Source organism: Silurus aristotelis, assembly GCF_946808225.1.
Source record: "Silurus aristotelis genome assembly, chromosome: 26".
Classification (NCBI taxonomy): Eukaryota; Metazoa; Chordata; class Actinopteri; order Siluriformes; family Siluridae; genus Silurus; species Silurus aristotelis.
Window position 1 is genome coordinate 5,407,378 of NC_139599.1, and position 18,844 is coordinate 5,426,221.

Below are 18,844 nucleotides of genomic sequence, written 5' to 3' on the forward strand. Positions count from 1 at the left end.
TACAGTATAGCTATAGGAATGCTACACTTTCTTAAAGATTTATTGTATCTACATTACAAATTATGCAAGCCGAGAACTTTTGGAAGCTACACAACTTTTTTCTAACTCACTGGGTTTTACCAGTGCAGTGGGCTTGTCACTCAGCATTACAGATATTCATAAATACACACACGCACCGACTCATGCCCTAAAGAGTATTTTTTTACATAACTATCAGTGTGTTTGTCAAAACAGCTGGTGGACTCATTAGGTTAACACTGGCATGCTAGTGTTGATTTTAATGACTGCTGATGGGACAGACAGATCGGAGCTCCCTACACTCCTTGTTTTCCCTCAACACTCCTCGGGTTCCCAGTGCTGCGATCCTGGAACTGTCAGTTTGAGACAAAGCAGAGAGGAGAGGCAGCATCGCAAACACTCAGACAGCATTGTCTGCTGCACATTCAAAAACAGCGACTGGCCTAAACAGGAACCAATTGCACTTGAAAATTCATGCTTATTTTCCATCTACTAGAAAGCCGTATGTAACGGTCACCATGACGACAGGTAAAGCAAGCCAGTATGAATCACATTGTGCAAAAATGCCATTGTTAACTAATGACCTAACCAACATAGATACCACATTTAGCACTTCTGATTCCTCAAAAATGATTGGTCAGAGGGTGCTAATTCATTTTCAAGGCCAACTGTGATCCAAAAGTCACATAAATGTATAAATGGGCTTGTTCTAATGATGGAAATTAGGAAGAGAATGCTGAACACTCCATCTAATAAACAGCTAATAAATATAAGAAAAAAAGCAAACCATCTACTTATTAATATGAGGCTTCTTTTATAACGTATTTTTTTTTTTTAACATTTATGTAAGAAGTCTCCAGTGCCAGCACTTTACAACAGTACATTTCTGGCATAGAATGGTGTTCTTACATGGATTATACCAAGACAAGCTGCATATATGGTCTTCTTGCCCCCCAAAAAAGAGAAAAGAACAGAGGTCGGTAAGGCAATGACTGTTTATAGTTACTGTAGCTATAACACTAACACTGTAACTATATTAATTTATTTCGTTTTTGCTATTACTGAAAAATTAACAACTTCATCTGTAACTTTGACTCCATTGGTTAGTTTCTAATAACCTGTCATATTTTATTCTGTACATATCAGCTGCATTAAAGTAGTTATGGCATCATACCTTAGAAACGTGTATGAATTGAGAGTTTGCGTGTTTGCTCCGTAGAAATCATGTTTCTTCAGAAGCAGACTTTTTGTATGTTTTATGTGTTCTTTGATTGACTTTGTTGTTGTTTGATGTCATTTACCTTAGTACACAGTCCAAATTTAGTGCAACAATTATCATTAAAAACTGTATTATTGACAAAAAAGGGGAGGTAAATATAAAATCTTTGACATTTTGACACTTTTTTTAAAAAAAATTCTTAGTATTTGGTATATGCCCTTGCATGCTTTAGGAGCAGTATTCATTGACATGGATTCCGCAAGCTTGATTTTTATTTGGAGTGTCATTGGAATACATGCTTCAATAGAATAGTTTAGACACAAGGAAAATCTGACCTTCTGCACACAGCAGTTAACAAGCAGACAGTATCATAGATGTGCTAATATTTAAATAAAGACTAAGAAATAGTGCAGGATCCTAAACATGAAATATTCAAGATATTGTACATTAATTTTGTTCATTTTAAAAACCTTAAAGCCCAGTCCCTGTGGTCTCAGACTTCTGAACCCCAGAACTGCTGGTCATGCCTTTAAGTACAGGTATTGATCTGGATCCAAGGAGAAAGAAACCGTAGCGCAAAGCGCATAGGTGCTTAAAATTCCAATATTAAATAAAGCAAACAGAAATAAATTTACAATACAGGCAAAGCACAGTAAGAACACAGTCTATCGACTGTCCCTGTCCTCTGCAGAGCTCCCTTCCTGCAAGCTTTTCCTGTGCTGCTGAGTGTTTTGTAGCATCATATAAGAAGTTATTTCACCTTCAAAAAACAGGTAGTCACCCAGGCCATGGATAATTTATGATTCTGATTAGCAAATGTAGCATGCCATGGTGCACTTGCCTGTAAAAAAGTGTTATTATCATGTTGTTAAAACCTGAAAATTATTTTTATGTATAATCACCAAAGATAATTGAAACTAATTACTGGACCAGTCTAGATTCCACATTAGCATGATTTGGTGTTGATTCAGTATGTGTTAAGCTGGATTTTTTTTTATTGCACATGAAATGGCTGAACCGTGACAGGCTGTGACTATACACAGCTATACATTACACATACTGCAGAGATATGCATCATAATGAAAGATGTCAAGTCGAGTTACTCATGTGTGTACATATACACACACACGCACATGCATACACACGCACACACACACACACACACACACACAAGAAAGCCTGTATTACTATTTAAGTGTAATTTCTGGTAACAAATTAAAGTAAAAAAACATTGCACGTGTTAATAAGGTATTGAGCCACAAATCACAAGAACAATACACTTTAGCATTGATTCTACAAATTTATTAAGAAATGTCTTGGAATCTTCTTCTTCTTCTTCTTCTTTCGGCTGCTCCCATTAGGGGTCGCCACAGCGGATCATCCATCTTCATACCACCCTGTCCTCTACATCTGCCTCTTCCAAATCAACTACTTGCAAGTCTTCCCTCACCACATCCATAAACCTCCTCCTAGGTCTTTTCTCCTTACTGGTGGCTCCATCCTCAGCATTCTTCTACCGATAAGAACTGTCCTGGAATAATATACGTAATTCTTTCAAACGATGTTCCAAATTCATCACCATCTAACTGGGGATTTTGATGGTCGTGGTGGTTCTGAATGCCCACTAACATAAAACTCCAATCATTCACATAGCTGTTTACTTTAAGGTTAAGATTAAGTGGCATTGCATACAATGGCCATGGCATACAGTTTACAACACTGACATCCTCATTAACACATTCAAGAAGCCATTTGCCCTGTGGATAGGGAATAAAAAAAGATGACAGAAATACTTCAACAGAGAATAACAGTATACTATACTTTCTTTTCGGCTTCTCCCGTTAGGGGTCGCCACAGCGGATCCTCCGCACGTTTGATTTGGCACATGTTTTACGCTGGATGCCCTTCCTAACGCAACCCTCCCCAATTTATCCGGGCTTGGGACCGGCACTAAGAGTGGCTGGGGATGGTTCCCTGACCGGGAATCGAACCCGGGTCGCAGCGGTGGGAGCGCTGCATCTTAACCACTAGACCACCAGGGGACCTTCAACAGAGAATAACAGTGATTAGTGAAAATTGATTTAGAGGGGGCTTCCCTCTAGGGGGAACTGTGAACCCAGACCTTGCTAGCAACACCCCAATTGCTAATTTAAATACATTTTTCAATGTTACTGTATACTTTTATCTAAATATCCAAAAGAAAATCATTTGGCTTTGTACATTTCTCCATGATTACCATGCGATAATAGCCATTTATCCCTAAAACATTGCAAATGCATTTAGCAGAATCCCAATTGTGCATGAACAGACAGTCAGACAAAAGGAATCAATTCTTGTTGTGAATTAAACAGGTAACACACTTCCAGTATGCAGTCGAACATTGCCCTCTTCTGTATGATGATGGAAGCTGCAATGAATGAATGATTGAATCAATGAATCAATGAATCAATGAGTGGCAAGGCATGTGAATGAAGGAATGAATGAATGAATGGATGGATGGATGGATGGATGGATGGATGGATGGATGGATGGATGGAGGCTCTTCCAATCAGCAGAATTTAATGACTGGTTAGGAGAATTGAGGTAAAGGTCATTTATAGAGATTGAGCAGTAACTAGAACTTTGGTTATTCATTGTTGGAATTCATTACAATTAGGTATTCACTAGTACCGTGTCAGTTTGTGCCTTTTAGGCTATGTGGCACAAATATATTCCGAAAGGTGCAATCATGTTACTTTATAATATTTGACCTTAACTTTTATATATATATATATATATATATATATATATATATATATATATAGAGAGAGAGAGAGAGAGAGAGAGAGAGAGAGAGAGATATGGCAGGGATTTTGGCAAGTGAGTGTGGTATTGATTGCAGCTGGCTCTGTTTCGTGAAGTGTGAGAGTCGTTGAGTGAGAGCTGCTTCTCAATCAGACAGACGTTAAAGCTGCAGCAATGAGTGTGTGTGAGTGTGTATATGTGTGTGTGATAAGACAGAAGATTTCAGAAGTAATTGTAATCAGTGAGACCACAGACACATCAGCATGAAAATGTGAGTAGAACAAAAAGGCTAAAGATCTGTGCTCTTAGCAGAAGCAATGCCCTCAAAACCACCGCAAAGATAAAATTGCTTTCTGAGCCAGAATTTCAAGATTCATAAATCTATATACAAGGGGGACAAAAGTTTGTTGACACCTGAGGATAAATTTCTATTTCATTCCAATCCATCAGTATTGATACAGAGTAATCCCCTTTTTACTCTTCTCCTGAGAAGACATTCACTAGATTTTGGAGAGAGACTATAGAGATTTGTCCATCAAGCCAGAAGAACACATCAGGTCAGCAACTCTCTAAAAATTTCATATAATCCACTACTTAGTTTACATTATTTTTGCTCAATCGGCTTACAAGTTTCAGCAAAGCCATAAGGGCATAAGAGCTGGGCAGATTTAAACTTTCCACATTCCCAACAATAGCTCAAAAGCTTAACAAATGAACTACAATTACTATTCATTAGAACTAAAGGACTAAAACCTGTTCCAGCATGACGATACCACTGTGCACAAAGCAAGCCATGACCTGAAGAAAGACATGACCTAAATCCAATTGATAACTTTAGGGTGAACTGGAACATTGATTGCACCCCATATGTTCTTAGCCAACATCAGTGCCTGATTTCACTATTGCTCTAATGTCTAAATGGTCACAAATTCTCACAAGAAAGCTGCAAAAGAAGAAGAAGGAAAAGAAGAAAAGCATTTTTTTTGTCACACATTCATTACAGTACAGTGACATTTATTTATTTATTTATTTATTTATTTATTTATTTATTTATTTGCTAATCCCAGCTTGTTAGGAAGCTGGCGTCAGAGCACAGGGCCAGCCAAGATACAGCACCCTGGGGCAGGGAGAGTTAAGGGTTTTGCTTAAAGGCCCAACAGTGGTAGTTTGGTATTGATGAGGCTTAAATCCCTGATCGTTTGTTTAGTAAGCCAGAGCCTAAACCGTTAGCCTAAAATGTTTAGAAGATGCTTTTGGGTGGGAGGTGGTAGCTCAGTGGGTGAGGTATTGGACTCTGGATCAGGTCACAAGTTCAAATCTCAGCACCACCAAGATGCCACTGCTGGGCCCCTGAGCAAGGCCCCTAATCCTCAACTGCTAAGATGTAAGTTGCTCTTGAAAAGGGCATCTGCCAATGCCACAAGTGTATATTTGTCACATATAAATTACAGCACAGTGAAATTCTTCCATCACTCATAAGGATCTGGGGTCAGAGAGCCATGATCCAGCACTTCTAGAGCAGAAAGTGTAAGGGCTTTGCTCAAGGGATCAACAGTGACAGCTTGGCAATGAACCCCAACCTTCCAATCAGTAACCAGAGCCTTAACCAATAAATCACTATTTCCCCAAATGTTGCTTCTCCCATCAGGGGACTGGATCCTGGTCTTCCTCATGACAGGTGGAGGTACTGTCCACTATACTAATGAAGAGTAGAAGTAGTGATTATAAATTAACAATAAGAATCATAAACAAATTATTTGACATACATAATAATTATAATAAAATTATTTGACATTATGGACAACATCAGCAATCACTTCATAGAGTCTCAGAGTTATGGGTCTACATATGGGCTCTGGAGGGTCTCAATTATAATATTTATTTCATACAGTTACTTTTATAAATGACACAAAAAAAACTAAATAACATTAATTTGAAACAGAATGTGTAGTGGAAAGCTCTGGTGCTCTTATTAATAGCAATATAATATTGTACACTAATATATAAATCTCCTTCATAAGAAGCTTCTCAATCTTTCTGGCGTTTTCTTACTCATTCCCACCTCAGCGCCAGCGTACTGACTTCTGATTGGTTGAAATGTTACCACGTGTCGCGCAACAACCAATCAGAGAGGAGTGCGCTTAATAAGCGATGACAAATGAGACAATCTGGTGAGGCAGTTCACTTTTCCTCGGTGACGTGAATGGGTTGGCATGATTTCGAAAAAACAACAAAAAAACGACAATCTTCGTTTCAGTATAAACACCTACTCTGAATTCATATAATAATATATAATATGTTTTAATTTGCGAATTGAAATAAAAAGTTTGTAAAGTTTGTAAGGAAAAATAAATAAACAAATCGACAGGCCAAAAGTGACGTTTTTGTGAGGGTGTTGGGTTTTAGATACATATGGCAACCCGGTTTTTCAGTACCGCTTGTATTATGAGAAGGCGGGGACTAAGCACAGTAGTTTCTGGAACCTCATGGTTGCACCATGGAGAAAGTAAGTACCACGAATGAGCCTCGTTTACTCGAATAAAATAAATATTCTGGTTAAATCGAAGCACTGGTTTTATACATACGCTTTATTTTTTAATATATCAGTTTATTATTGTTGTCTTGTATCAATTGACCTGCTGGTGAAAAACACCGGCACTGCAGTAGTGCTCATTGTTAGCCACGCTGCTAGCTTACTAGTTAGCTAGAATCCAAAGAAAAAGAGATGAGAGTCTGCCACATTGTTTTGCTAACAGTGTCTGTAATTTTGATTAGTCAAAATATTATGGCGAACAATAATCCGTATTTGTGTGGTGGATAACAGTATTATAGTGTCACCTTCAATGCTAAGCATGTTGGAGCTTCGGTTTGCTAACTAGCTAGCGCTTTACCGAGATCTGAGGAAAAGCTCAGAAGTGTCATTGCATGCTCAGAATGTTATAAACGCGTTTATTCATAACGTATACACATGTTTAGATTTTTTTTTTCCTGCAAAAACGAGCACCCGTCAAATGTGTCCGGGTTTCTCATGGATTCATCTGGAACTTTCTGGATGGTCCAGGTGCTGAGTTTGATCTGCTCAGGGAAGCTTCTGGTTCTGATATCTTGTATGATCAAGTTGTTGTGTTTAAGGTTCAAATCGCTGGTTTTCAAAGATTTTATTGCAGATTTGAGCACTCATTGGAGATCTTATACTTAACTATCTTTTGTACTTTGCTAAGACATGGATGGCCACAGTATAAAAGCAGTTGCGTATAGTAAAAAAAGCAGCTGCAGGCGTTGAGAGAAGAAAGATCAATTTCTTGCTTCATTTCTTCAAAATCCAGGTTTCTCATTTATCTAGCAGGCTTCATAGGAAGTGTCCGCTGTCAGTAACAGTGGCTGTCAGTGGCACAGGTGTAGACCTGAATCGTTTCAAACCTACAAAAGTATGCATTGAAACAATCTTCACATAAACGTGTGAAGTTGAAGCGTGTAAATGACCGCAGTAAAAATGTTGATGAACGAAACTTGACCTGTGTTGATTCAATCTATTAAACAAAGTCCACATAAATGAGCGAAAAACGAAATTAATGCATGTTTTTGAATAATTTCTTGAACACCAGCTGGTCTCCTGGTGGAAATATTGATACGCAAGCTCACTTTTAAAATTTTAACAACTCGGATGCTAAATTTTTGCCGGTCAAAATAAAGCTTGAATGTAAAGCATGTTGAATCAGTCAATTTCAGGCCCAGTGAGTTTCACAGGCAGATGGAGTTGTATCTGGTGTGTTCATAATTGAGTGTAAGAATCTCTCGAAGTCTGTCGTTAGACACTTGTAGACCTACATTTTCTCCTTTAGTTGACCTTGGAACGTTCTGTTTAATAATTTCTGAGAACATTAAAAGATTCTCACCGGTTGTAAAATAGCTCAGTGTTTTATTAGTATCACAGCACCTGTTTCTAATGGTTGTGTTTGTGCATGTGGCCTTCTGCTGTAAACAGTTGGGTGTTAACAGTCAGTAAGGGGTGACAGATGGCAAAAAATATCATATTTCAGCAAACAAAGATGGTTTTCTCCTTCTTAAGGAAATACAAAACAACAAATTGGCTGTTTGGTGCGGTTATCGCAGGGTATGTAAATGTATCGGAGATACCTCCGAAATGTTACGGCAATGTTTTAACGATTTTTGTTTCCGAACACGAGTGAAATAGAAAATGCAACAGCTTTAAATAAAAGCACAAATCTGTGGTTTTATAGTCTACACATTGGTCCAAGGTGTATTTGATACTGTTAGATGATTATTATTAGTTATTAGTCTTTCAAAGAAATCACAGAATCTTGTCATATATAGTATATAGTCAGAGGTTCACAAGTCTGTAACTTTTAAGTTTTCTAACATTTTAATGTTTTCATGCTATAGAAATTCTTTGCATTATGACAAAACTGCAAATTCTTGTGCTATTAACTTACTTACATAATGTCTAAAAGGTAGGTTAAAACAGGAATTGAAAACATATTTTGCTTGGGTAAAAAAAAATGACATTGTTCTGTTGTGAGGTGCAGTTATGGGGAATTAATGCTTACATCGGGGTGCTTTATCTCTAATTATTTCTTTTTAACCACACAGTCCTACTTGTTTTGGGGTTTTTTTTCCCCTGACTTAATGTTGATAAAAAAGTAATTATGAATTTGTTTGTTTCCAAGCTAAACTAGTATACAAATGAATGTCCCGTTACAAGAGTAGTCAAATTTTGCCAGTTTAACTTGGGCATGATTGCGGTTTTTTTTTTTTTAGTGTTCACCCCAGCGGATGAAATAGTTGAAGGCATACTTATAAATTACCCACACACTGCACTGCACCCATATTTAAACTTTGCTTGTTTTGCGACCCTTTACGTGTGCCTTTCTTCCCTCAGGTATCTCAGCTGAAAGACCAAGGTAATAAGGCGCTGAGCGCAGGGAAGATTGATGAAGCGGTGCACTGCTACACCGAGGCTCTGGCATTAGACCCAAACAACCATGTCCTCTTCAGCAACCGGTCAGCTGCTTACGCCAAGAAGGCCGACTATGAGAACGCCCTGAAGGATGCGTGCCAGACCATTAAGATCAAGCCTGACTGGGGCAAGGTAAATGATGCTATTAGTGCTTTGAGGGTTGTTTAGCACTCTGTTATATCAGCTCTCAGAGCCGAGTGATGGAAAAGCACAACAGCTTCATTGTTTTCCCGAGTGGAGTTGCTTAATTTCTGTTTCCAAAACAACTGACATCCAGTGGTCCATTAGCAAGCTGGTTAATGGTTTGACCACAAAGGTTTAAGACTTTATAGTAGTGTATAGTAAGCTCCGTTTGAAACTCGGCCATGTCGTTAAATATTTTCCATTTCACTAGAACTTTCAAGGTTGAAAAAATCTGAACTGTCTTTGTAAATTGACTTGCAGTTCTGTACACAAACACACAGTTGCTGGTTTTTGTAATGCAATGCACGTCAAAGGTTTTTTTTTTGTCCTTTCTTTATTACTTTTGAATTAAATGTATAGAATTAGCGGTTTAGACATTTGATGTATTGCTTGTTGAACCTTCGCTGGTGGGCAGCAATAATTTGGAGGTAATTGTAATAAATTAGCTTTTGTGCTTTTAATGTAGTGATTTTCTGTGATGTGTTTATTTCAGGGTTACTCACGAAAGGCTGCTGCGTTGGAGTTTTTAGGGAAGTTTGAGGATGCCAAATCAACCTATCAGGAGGGTCTCCGGCAAGAGCCGTCCAACCAGCAGCTAAAAGACGGGCTTCAGAACATCGAGGCACGACTAGCAGGTACCCATTATTACAGGGCTGCTTCAATTACATCCAGTGTTCCAGTAAAGGACAGATTTAGAATCCATAACTATGGATTTTATGCTGTGTCGAGAGTTGTGATTTTGACACGGAAAGGTTAGCACAGTGTTCTCGTTGTTCAAGTGAATAAGGTCGCGAGGACATTGTTGCTAGGCAACTGGGAGGTATGAATGCTCAATAAGGCTAATCATTTTGTTGCCAGCTGTTAGCTTTTTTTTTTTCTGCAGTCAATTTCATGGCATACTGATGGTAGGAATGAGGCAAAGCCATGCAGAATATCATCTTTCTCAGATGAGTTGGCAAAAAAAAGAATGCTATACATATGCTACAACTAGTCCAGCTTTAATGAATCAAAAAAAAGAAATGAACACATCTCGGAGTCTGAGCTATCAGAAGTTGTATTTGAATTAGAATTTTATAATCATTTATTGTATTTTTTTTTTTTTTTTTTTGTTCTGTTGTTTCGCTTGTCACTAATCTGTGCCTGGTCCCTGCATTGCAGAGAAGAAGATGATGAACCCCTTTGCAATTCCCAACTTGTACGAGAAGTTAGAAGGGGACCCCCGAACCCGAGCACTTCTCTCTGACCCCAGCTACAAAGAGCTGCTTGAACAGCTCCGTCAGAAACCCTCTGAACTCGGGACGTAAGTGTCGCTTTAATATCTCTCTCTGCCAAGTTTGTGATAGATGTTTGTCTTGAGAGCTCTTCGTTCTGTTCTAGCTGCCTGTCTAGCTCATCCACTTACATCAGTTTATTTTTCTATACACAGTCCAATCCTATTTTCCTCCATCATTCTCTCCCTTTTGACTTCAGTTTCTGTGACAGGATCATATAAAAAATTTTTTTTATATATATATATATATATATATATATATATATCTCTCTCTCTATCTATCTATTTATCTATGTAGGAGGTTGCAGGACCCCCGTGTGATGACAACCCTTTCGGTGCTGCTCGGATTCGACCTGGCTGGCATGGACGAAGATGACGAGCCCACTCCGCCCCCTCCACCTAAACCCAAAGAGACAGCACCACCCCCTCCCAAAGAGGAAGATCTCCCAGAGAACAAAAGATTGGTACACACTATGCATTATACAAAATTGAATCGGTTATTTAATTAGTAGTCAGACGAGACATAATGCATACAGTGGGTACGGAAAGTATTCAGACCCCCTTAAATTTTTCACTCTTTGTTATATTGCAGCCATTTGCTAAAATCATTTAAGTTCATTCTTCTTCCTCATGAATGTACACATAGCACCCCATACTGACAGAAAAACACAGAATTGTTGACATTGTTGCAGATTTATTAAAAAAGAAAAACTGAAATATCACATGGTCCTAAGTATTCAGACCCTTTGCTCAGTATTTAGTAGAAGCACCCTTTTGATCTAATACAGCCAGGAGTCTTTTTGGGAAAGATGCAACAAGTCTTTAATACCTGGATTTGGGGATCCTCTGCCATTCCTCCTTGCAGATCCTGTCCAGTTCTGTCAGGTTGGATGGTAAACGTTGGTGGACAGCCATTTTTAGGTCTCTCCAGAGATGCTCAATTGGGTTTAAGTCAGGGCTCTGGCTGGGCCATTTAAGAACAGTCACGGAGTTGTTGTGAAGCCACTCCTTCGTTATTTTAGCTGTGTGCTTAGGGTCATTGTCTTGTTGGAAGGTAAACCTTTGGCCCAGTCTGAGGTCCAGAGCACTCTGGAGAAGGTTTTTGTTCAGGATATCCCTGTACTTGGCCGCATTCATCTTTCCCTCGATTGCAACCAGTCGTCCTGTCCCTGCAGCTGAAAAACACCCCCACAGCATTAAGCTGCCACCACCATGCTTCACTGTTGGGACGGTATTGGACAGGTGATGAGCAGTGCCTGGTTTTCTCCACACATACCGCTTAGAATTTAGGCCAAAAAGTTCTATTTTGGTCTCATCAGACCAGAGAATCTTATCTCCCACCATCTTGGAGTCCTTCAGGTGTTTTTTAGCAAACTCCATGCGGGCTCTTATGTGTCTTACACTGAGGAGAGGCTTCCGTCGGGCCACTCTGCCATAAAGCCCCGACTGGTGGAGGGCTGCAGTGATGGTTGACTTTCTACAACTTTCTCCCATCTCCTGACTGCATCTCTGGAGCTCAGCCACAGTGATCTTTGGGTTCTTCTTTACCTCTCCCACCAAGGCTCTTCTCCCCCAATAGCTCAGTTTGGCCGGACGGCCAGCTCTAGGAAGGGTTCTGGTCGTCCCAAACGTCTTCCATTTGAGGATTATGGAGGCCACTGTGCTCTTAGGAACCTTAAGTGCAGCAGAAATCTTTTTGTAACCTTGGCCAGATCTGTGCCTTGCCACAATTCTGTCTCTGAGCTCTTCAGGCAGTTCCTTTGACCTCATGATTCTCATTTGCTCTGACATGCATTGTGATCTGTAAGGTCTTATATAGACAGGTGTGTGGCTTTCCTAATCAAGTCTAATCAGTATAATCAAACACAGCTGGACTCAAATGAAGGTGTAGAACCATCTCAAGGATGATCAGAAGAAATGGAAAGCACCTGAGTTAAATATATGAGTGTCACAGCAAAGGGTCTGAATACTTAGGACCATGTGATATTTCAGTTTTTCTTTTTTAATAAATCTGCAACAATGTCAACAATTCTGTGTTTTTCTGTCAATATGGGGAGCTGTGTGTACATTCATGAGGAAGAAGAATGAACTTAAATGATTTTAGCAAATGGCTGCAATATAACAAAGAGTGAAAAATTTAAGGGGGTCTGAATACTTTCCGGTACCCACTGTACATTTAATTTTGGTTTTGTTAGAGCCAACTTTCTAAATCCACAAGACAGTAGTTGGAGATAATAGCCACATATACAATCTTAGTTTTGGAACAGCTGCCAGGTATCGATCACATGAGATTTGCTCACTGTTTTCTTACTGTTGCTTGGCAAAAAAATGATCTCATTTACCCACTAACACATAGTATGGGTTTTTATTTCTTATTTTCTTGGTTATTATGGTGACGTGCACAATTTTAACGTTCTGATCGCCAGACTGTAATCTGGCAAAAACATGCACCGTGTGTCATTTAGAACTTTTATGAAGGTTATATCTGATGGAGCCTTGATTTCTTTTACAGGCATTGAAGGAGAAGGAACTTGGCAATGCAGCGTATAAAAAGAAGGATTTTGAGACTGCTCTCAAACACTATGATGAGGCATGCAAGCATGACCCCACCAATATGACCTATCTGTCCAATCAGGCTGGTATGTGAAGCACACACTCCTGTCTTGAACATTTTATATGCTGCAGCGTGACTATTATTTTCTTGGCCTAGCTGGAGAAGCTGGAGAGCTCTTGACTAAGGCTCCCAACTCTCCACTGTTCAGCTCTCTACCTGTATTATATCTGTCAATAGACTTAAAAACTAAATGTAAATTCCACGGCCAGGCTAATTAGTCTGTTTTTGCTATCCAGCAGTAGAAGTATGATTAAATTATTGTGGCTGTGCTAATGGAGTTGTTTAGCAAATTGCATGGGGCTAAAACAGGTCAATGGTGGTATTTTATTTAATTGTGTTTAAATTATGATCCCCTACACTATTTGGCTACGCTTACTGCACACAATACGAAGTGAGCTATAGGTTATAAGGTGGATTATGTCATGCTTAAACTCCTATTATGTATAGCACTTAATGTGTAGAATGCCATCACTTTTGCCCACCATGTCCAGATAGTTTCTATATTTATGGTTGCATAGAACCATTAAAATCCAGCCATATATTTTACTTTGTTCTATATTATATTATGTGAGGAACAAAAAACATTAATTTCCATTTGTCCCATTTTCCCTAGCCACTATTATTGGTCTAATTTGAGAAATCTGAATCTTTTTTCCTTTATTTCAGCGGTGTATTTTGAAAAGGGAGAGTTTGAAAAGTGTAGAGAGCTGTGCGAGAAAGCCATCGAGGTGGGACGAGAAAATCGCGAGGACTACAGACAAGTCGCCAAGTAAATATTGTGTACCTTGTCTTTTTCTTGAGCTCCAATGTAAAAAAAAAAAAGTTAGTTGAGCAGTCATACAATTCGTATATAGTGTTTTATACCCACAAAGGTACATGTAAACTAAATCTATGTTTGAGAGAGCTATTTCACCACTCAAGCTATACTAGCAATGTCATGATTTCCACAAGCTATTGTGTATGTATTTTAAATGTTGGCACTGACATCTCTCTCAGGGCCTATGCCAGGATTGGGAATTCCTACTTCAAACAGGACCGGTATAAGGAATCCATTCAGTTCTTCAACAAAAGTCTGACAGAGCATCGTATCCCTGAGGTGCTGAAGAAGTGTCAGCAGGTGGGTTTGTGATGTGAAAACACATTCAGAGAATACAGCTTGGACTTACTCCCAGAGAGCCCCTTTAATAGAGAACCATCTGGGAAAGAATATAAAAAAGATAATTGATTAAAATAAATTGATTGCGTATTACTTCAACAGGCAGAAAAGATAGTGAAGGAGCAGGAGAAACTGGCTTACATCAACCCAGATCTAGCACTGGAGGAGAAGAACAGGGGAAATGAGGCTTTCCAGAAAGGTGTGTGCATACAGAAGCTTGGAATATTGAAATTTATTTGAAAAAGTGAACATTGTGATGGAACTGCTGTTCTGGGATTAACTTCCATACCTTGTGTTGTGTAGGTGACTACCCTCTGGCCATGAAGCATTACACTGAGGCCATAAAGAGAAACCCTAAGGATGCCAAGCTTTTCAGCAACAGAGCAGCCTGTTACACCAAACTATTGGAGTTTCAACTGGCCCTCAAGGTACATTACAGGATAACACGTCTATGCTTAGGCTAACACTCATCACCAATTCTACTCATAGCCTTGTTTATATTGTTGACGACAATACGTGTGATTTTGTCTTTTACAGGATTGTGAGGACTGCATTAATCTGGAACCCTCCTTCAGTAAGTTTATATCCTGAGACATGCGTCAGTGTTTTCAATGAGAGAGGGGTTTTGAAACAAAGTTTTCATATCATTAAATATTCATTTTAATCGTATAGAGAATGTATTTTATTCATTTTTGTGTGTGTGTAGTTAAAGGATACACACGCAAGGCAGCAGCACTGGAGGCAATGAAGGACTACACAAAAGCCATGGACGCCTATCAAAAAGCTTTGGAACTGGACCCGAACTCCAAGGTACAGAATCAGGGGAAAAAGAAAAAAAAATTTCAGATTCACAGTTTGGTCTATTTGTAAGAAAGTGTTTTTTGATTTATGTGTGTGTGTGTATGTGCACATGTAGGAGGCCACAGAGGGCATACAGCGCTGCCTGGTGAGTCAGACCATGAGAAACGATAGCCCGGAGGACGTGAAGCGGCGGGCTATGGCTGATCCAGAGGTGCAACAGATCATGAGTGACCCTGCCATGCGCATGATCCTAGAGCAGATGCAGAAAGACCCCCAGGCGCTCAGCGAGTAAGACCCACACACATTTTTAATTCTATTAACTGGATCCTAGGTTTCTCCCTTTATTTCTACATAGCAGATTGTATTAAGCTTGTAGTGCTTAGATTTATGTAGGGTCTGCAGAACCATTATGATTACACTTTATGTAAGAAGCTTGTATTGTAAATATGAAGCCAGTTTGGTATAAACTCTATTTGAAATATTTCCTGTTGTGAAAGTGGTGCACTTTTACAGCAGTATTTTGCATATTTAAGAATCAACAGGAGAATTGGGGAAAGAAATCGGTGTTTTTCATTCTTTAATTATTTTTTTTTATGCAATATGAGGGCATATTGTAGCGTTCCTTCGAATATTCAGCATAAGTCTCATTTAAAGAGAAAATCGTTTTGCTTAACTAAAACGCTAGTGCAGTTTTGTAGTATTCGAACAGCTCTTAAATCCATTTCATTAGAACTGCTTAGTAATAATGGCATTTTATTTCCTCGGTACAATTTTTGGAATTGTGCACGTCTTTTAAAGAATTGTTCAAGAATAACAGAACATCTAAGAATCAAAAAAATTTTTCCCCATGTTTAATAATTATTTGTATGTAAAATCTAGTCAGTATTACCTCATGGGTCAGCCTGCTTTGTGTACCATATATAAGGCTTGGATATTCTTTGGTATCGTCTTTCAACAGTCAGCAGTTCTTCTCCGAGTATATGTGCATATCGATCCAAGTTAGTGTACCTCATTCTTTGCACTTCTTTCATGACTTGATGTGTTCATCTCCTGTCTCTCCTTCACTGCAGCCACCTGAAGAATCCAGTTATCGCTCAGAAGATTCAGAAGCTCATAGACGTTGGGCTCATAGCCATCCGGTGATCGTCAAAAGAGCAGAGGAGAACCAGGGCTACCACCATCCAGATCAACACCACTTTAAGACCTTAGAGGAAGGAAGACTCCACCCCCATATGAAAAAAAAAAAAAGTTCACCAAATTGTACAATCACCCTCATTATGGCAAAAGTATAAATATACTTATTTGAGTATAAAGCCGTAGTTTTCCTTAAAAAATGTTACGTGAAACATAACACGCAATGCTACATTTGCTTCTAAGCGTTTCCATATCACAGATGTTTGTTTCTCATTCAGCAGCTTATCGTTCTAAATCACATCTGCCTCAGAATGGAATCTTTTAATAAAAAACATTCTGAGAAAGTGAAAAGTAAAACTTTTGAATATCGACCAAATGATCTAGTATTTCATATAAGTTTACAGTAAATCATACAAGACATGGTGACCCATTTCAAGCTTTAAATATCATCCTATTGGCAGCTCAGTGATTTCTTTCTAGAAATAAATGCTAATCTGATTTGTAGAACAAGACTTTCAAGCTATAAATAAAACTTTATCGGAGAAAATAGTAGATTTGACTATTGGAAGTATTTTAACTTGAGATGTCAGTTTGCAGTGGGGCTAACATTGGCAATTGCAGCAGGTAAAAACATTTAAACAGAATGCTGTGCACGTCCGTGGATGAGTCGAGTCACGTAGACTTTTATTGTAATTTCAACCATATACAATGCAGTAAACATTGCAACATGGAATTACAATAAACTAACAACATAAAGTGCACATGCAACATGAGATTAAAATAATAATCATCATAAAAGAATAAGGAAAGGCAGCACCTTTCACCCAAGTTATATTCACAAATCTGAGTTTTGCCAAAAAATTATCTGCCATTCTTTAATTTTCATCATCTGTCACAATTTTCCATTTGGTTTAAACACTGAATTTACAGGAGCATGTCTCGAAAATCACCATAGCAAGAGGTTGGGGACATCAGATAACTTTGAGAAATATCAGTCTCTAACTTTCAATGATTATTTTTTTATACAACTGGTCTGGTTAATGGTGCTTATCTGTGATCAGCCCTTTATGAGATGAATGCACAGTTGGAGTTGTGATGAGAAGAGTTCTGGTTCTTAACCTGATTGTCTGGATGTGGTTAAAACTCACTGTGAAATAACACATTCTTTTCTAATGGAAAACGGTTTGAGTCCCTTCAAATCCACTTGCAGTATATCAAGCTGTTGGATGTAACTCAAATTAAAAATGCTTATTTCTAAAAAAAAATGCTGTCTTCTGAAATGCCAAGCGATAAAATGTGTAAGAGACATTTAACTGTGTACGTCTGCAAATCCCAAAAGTTTAAATTCAACCTTAAATCAGCCACTTGTACTGTATACGTGGCTTTTTCGATGAATTTGGCACACACAAAAAATTATTGGCACCACTTGACATTGTTGAGTCTTTGTTCTTTCCAAATGCCACCTCAAGGTCTTGGTGCCTGCAAATCTACAAACCTCTCAGTCGTCAGTCTCATCTGTGCTTTAATACAAGGCATAATCTGACATGTGGATGTCTTTGGCTGCTTTCATGTTTCTTTTTCCACTTCAATAAACTCATACATACCACACAATCCTGAGCTCATCAACTTGAGTTGCACCTTACACGATTGATCCAAATTATAATCGATGATATAAATGTTGTAATACTTGTGCATTAACTAGTTTTAGGGAATGTAGATCATACAGCACTTAACAAAGTCATAATTTGCTTATGTAGGCAGATCAGTGTTCTGGAAAAACAATGTTAATGCAAATTTGATTATAATGTATCTGTTCTGGGAAAGATATGACATAAAACTAAAATGTTGATGCATCATGATTGTTCTGAAAAATACACATGGATGTGTTTCTAAATCAGTCTATGATTCATGTCTTTTAGATCTTAAATGAAAAACATCTGGAGCAGCAGAAATAGTGGCTAAAAAGTCACCCTAATTTTATGTTTGCCGCACACACAGCAGTAACCTTCAGCCTTCAGTGTACAACGTTGTGTGCAAAGCATTTCCAATCATGTTTGATGAAATTTGAGAGCAAATTGCAATTACACTCAGCATTATATTATCCAGATTTCAATCCAAGACTGTACTATAATGCAGTTGACCTCAGTGGGTTGAAGACTCAGCATAGAAGTCTGTCCTGAAACCAGCCAATCAAACTAACAATATATATTTATTCATAGTTGTTTTTTTTGTTTTTTTTTAAATAGTGGGTCCAAATACAGATATTTTGAGCTCTAAATAGGTAAAGAGATTGACTGTGTACTAATGAAATATATTTGTATTTGTTAATGTAAGTATAGTCAATGTGTCAGTGTTAATTCAGTGTGGATTAGTTGCTTTTTTTAACTTAAGGTAAAAAAATTTTTTATGTAAACAATGAAATTATGTTTTAATGTGAAAAGTATATTTTATTACTAAAATTGTTAGATAATTAACTATGCTATAAGTAACAACATAATTCAGTCTAAGAAGTTTTGTACTGGTATTGGGACACCAGACTTTTCTAGCTGTATATTGGTCTTACCACAAAATCTAAGGTTTAGGATTGTATAGACAATTGTATCGGACGTCTACGGACGTAGAAGCATAATATTTTTCCCTCACTTGAACTCTAAAACCCAAACCTGTTCCAGCATGACAATGTCTCT

General features: G+C 38.3%; 1 protein-coding gene across 1 annotated transcript; it reads left to right on the forward strand.

The window, feature by feature from the left end:
- Nucleotides 1–6,418: 6,418 nt before the first annotated feature.
- stip1 (stress-induced phosphoprotein 1) lies at nucleotides 6,419–17,768 on the forward strand. The gene is made up of 14 exons (XM_083530527.1): nucleotides 6,419–6,527; nucleotides 8,922–9,131; nucleotides 9,676–9,817; nucleotides 10,341–10,482; nucleotides 10,751–10,916; nucleotides 12,965–13,091; nucleotides 13,733–13,835; nucleotides 14,063–14,183; nucleotides 14,325–14,421; nucleotides 14,526–14,650; nucleotides 14,760–14,796; nucleotides 14,929–15,032; nucleotides 15,139–15,311; nucleotides 16,094–17,768. The coding sequence occupies exons 1-14, from the start codon at nucleotides 6,519–6,521 to the stop codon at nucleotides 16,164–16,166; spliced, it is 1,629 nt and encodes a 542-aa protein (XP_083386653.1). The 5' UTR covers nucleotides 6,419–6,518; the 3' UTR covers nucleotides 16,167–17,768.
- Nucleotides 17,769–18,844: the final 1,076 nt, after the last annotated feature.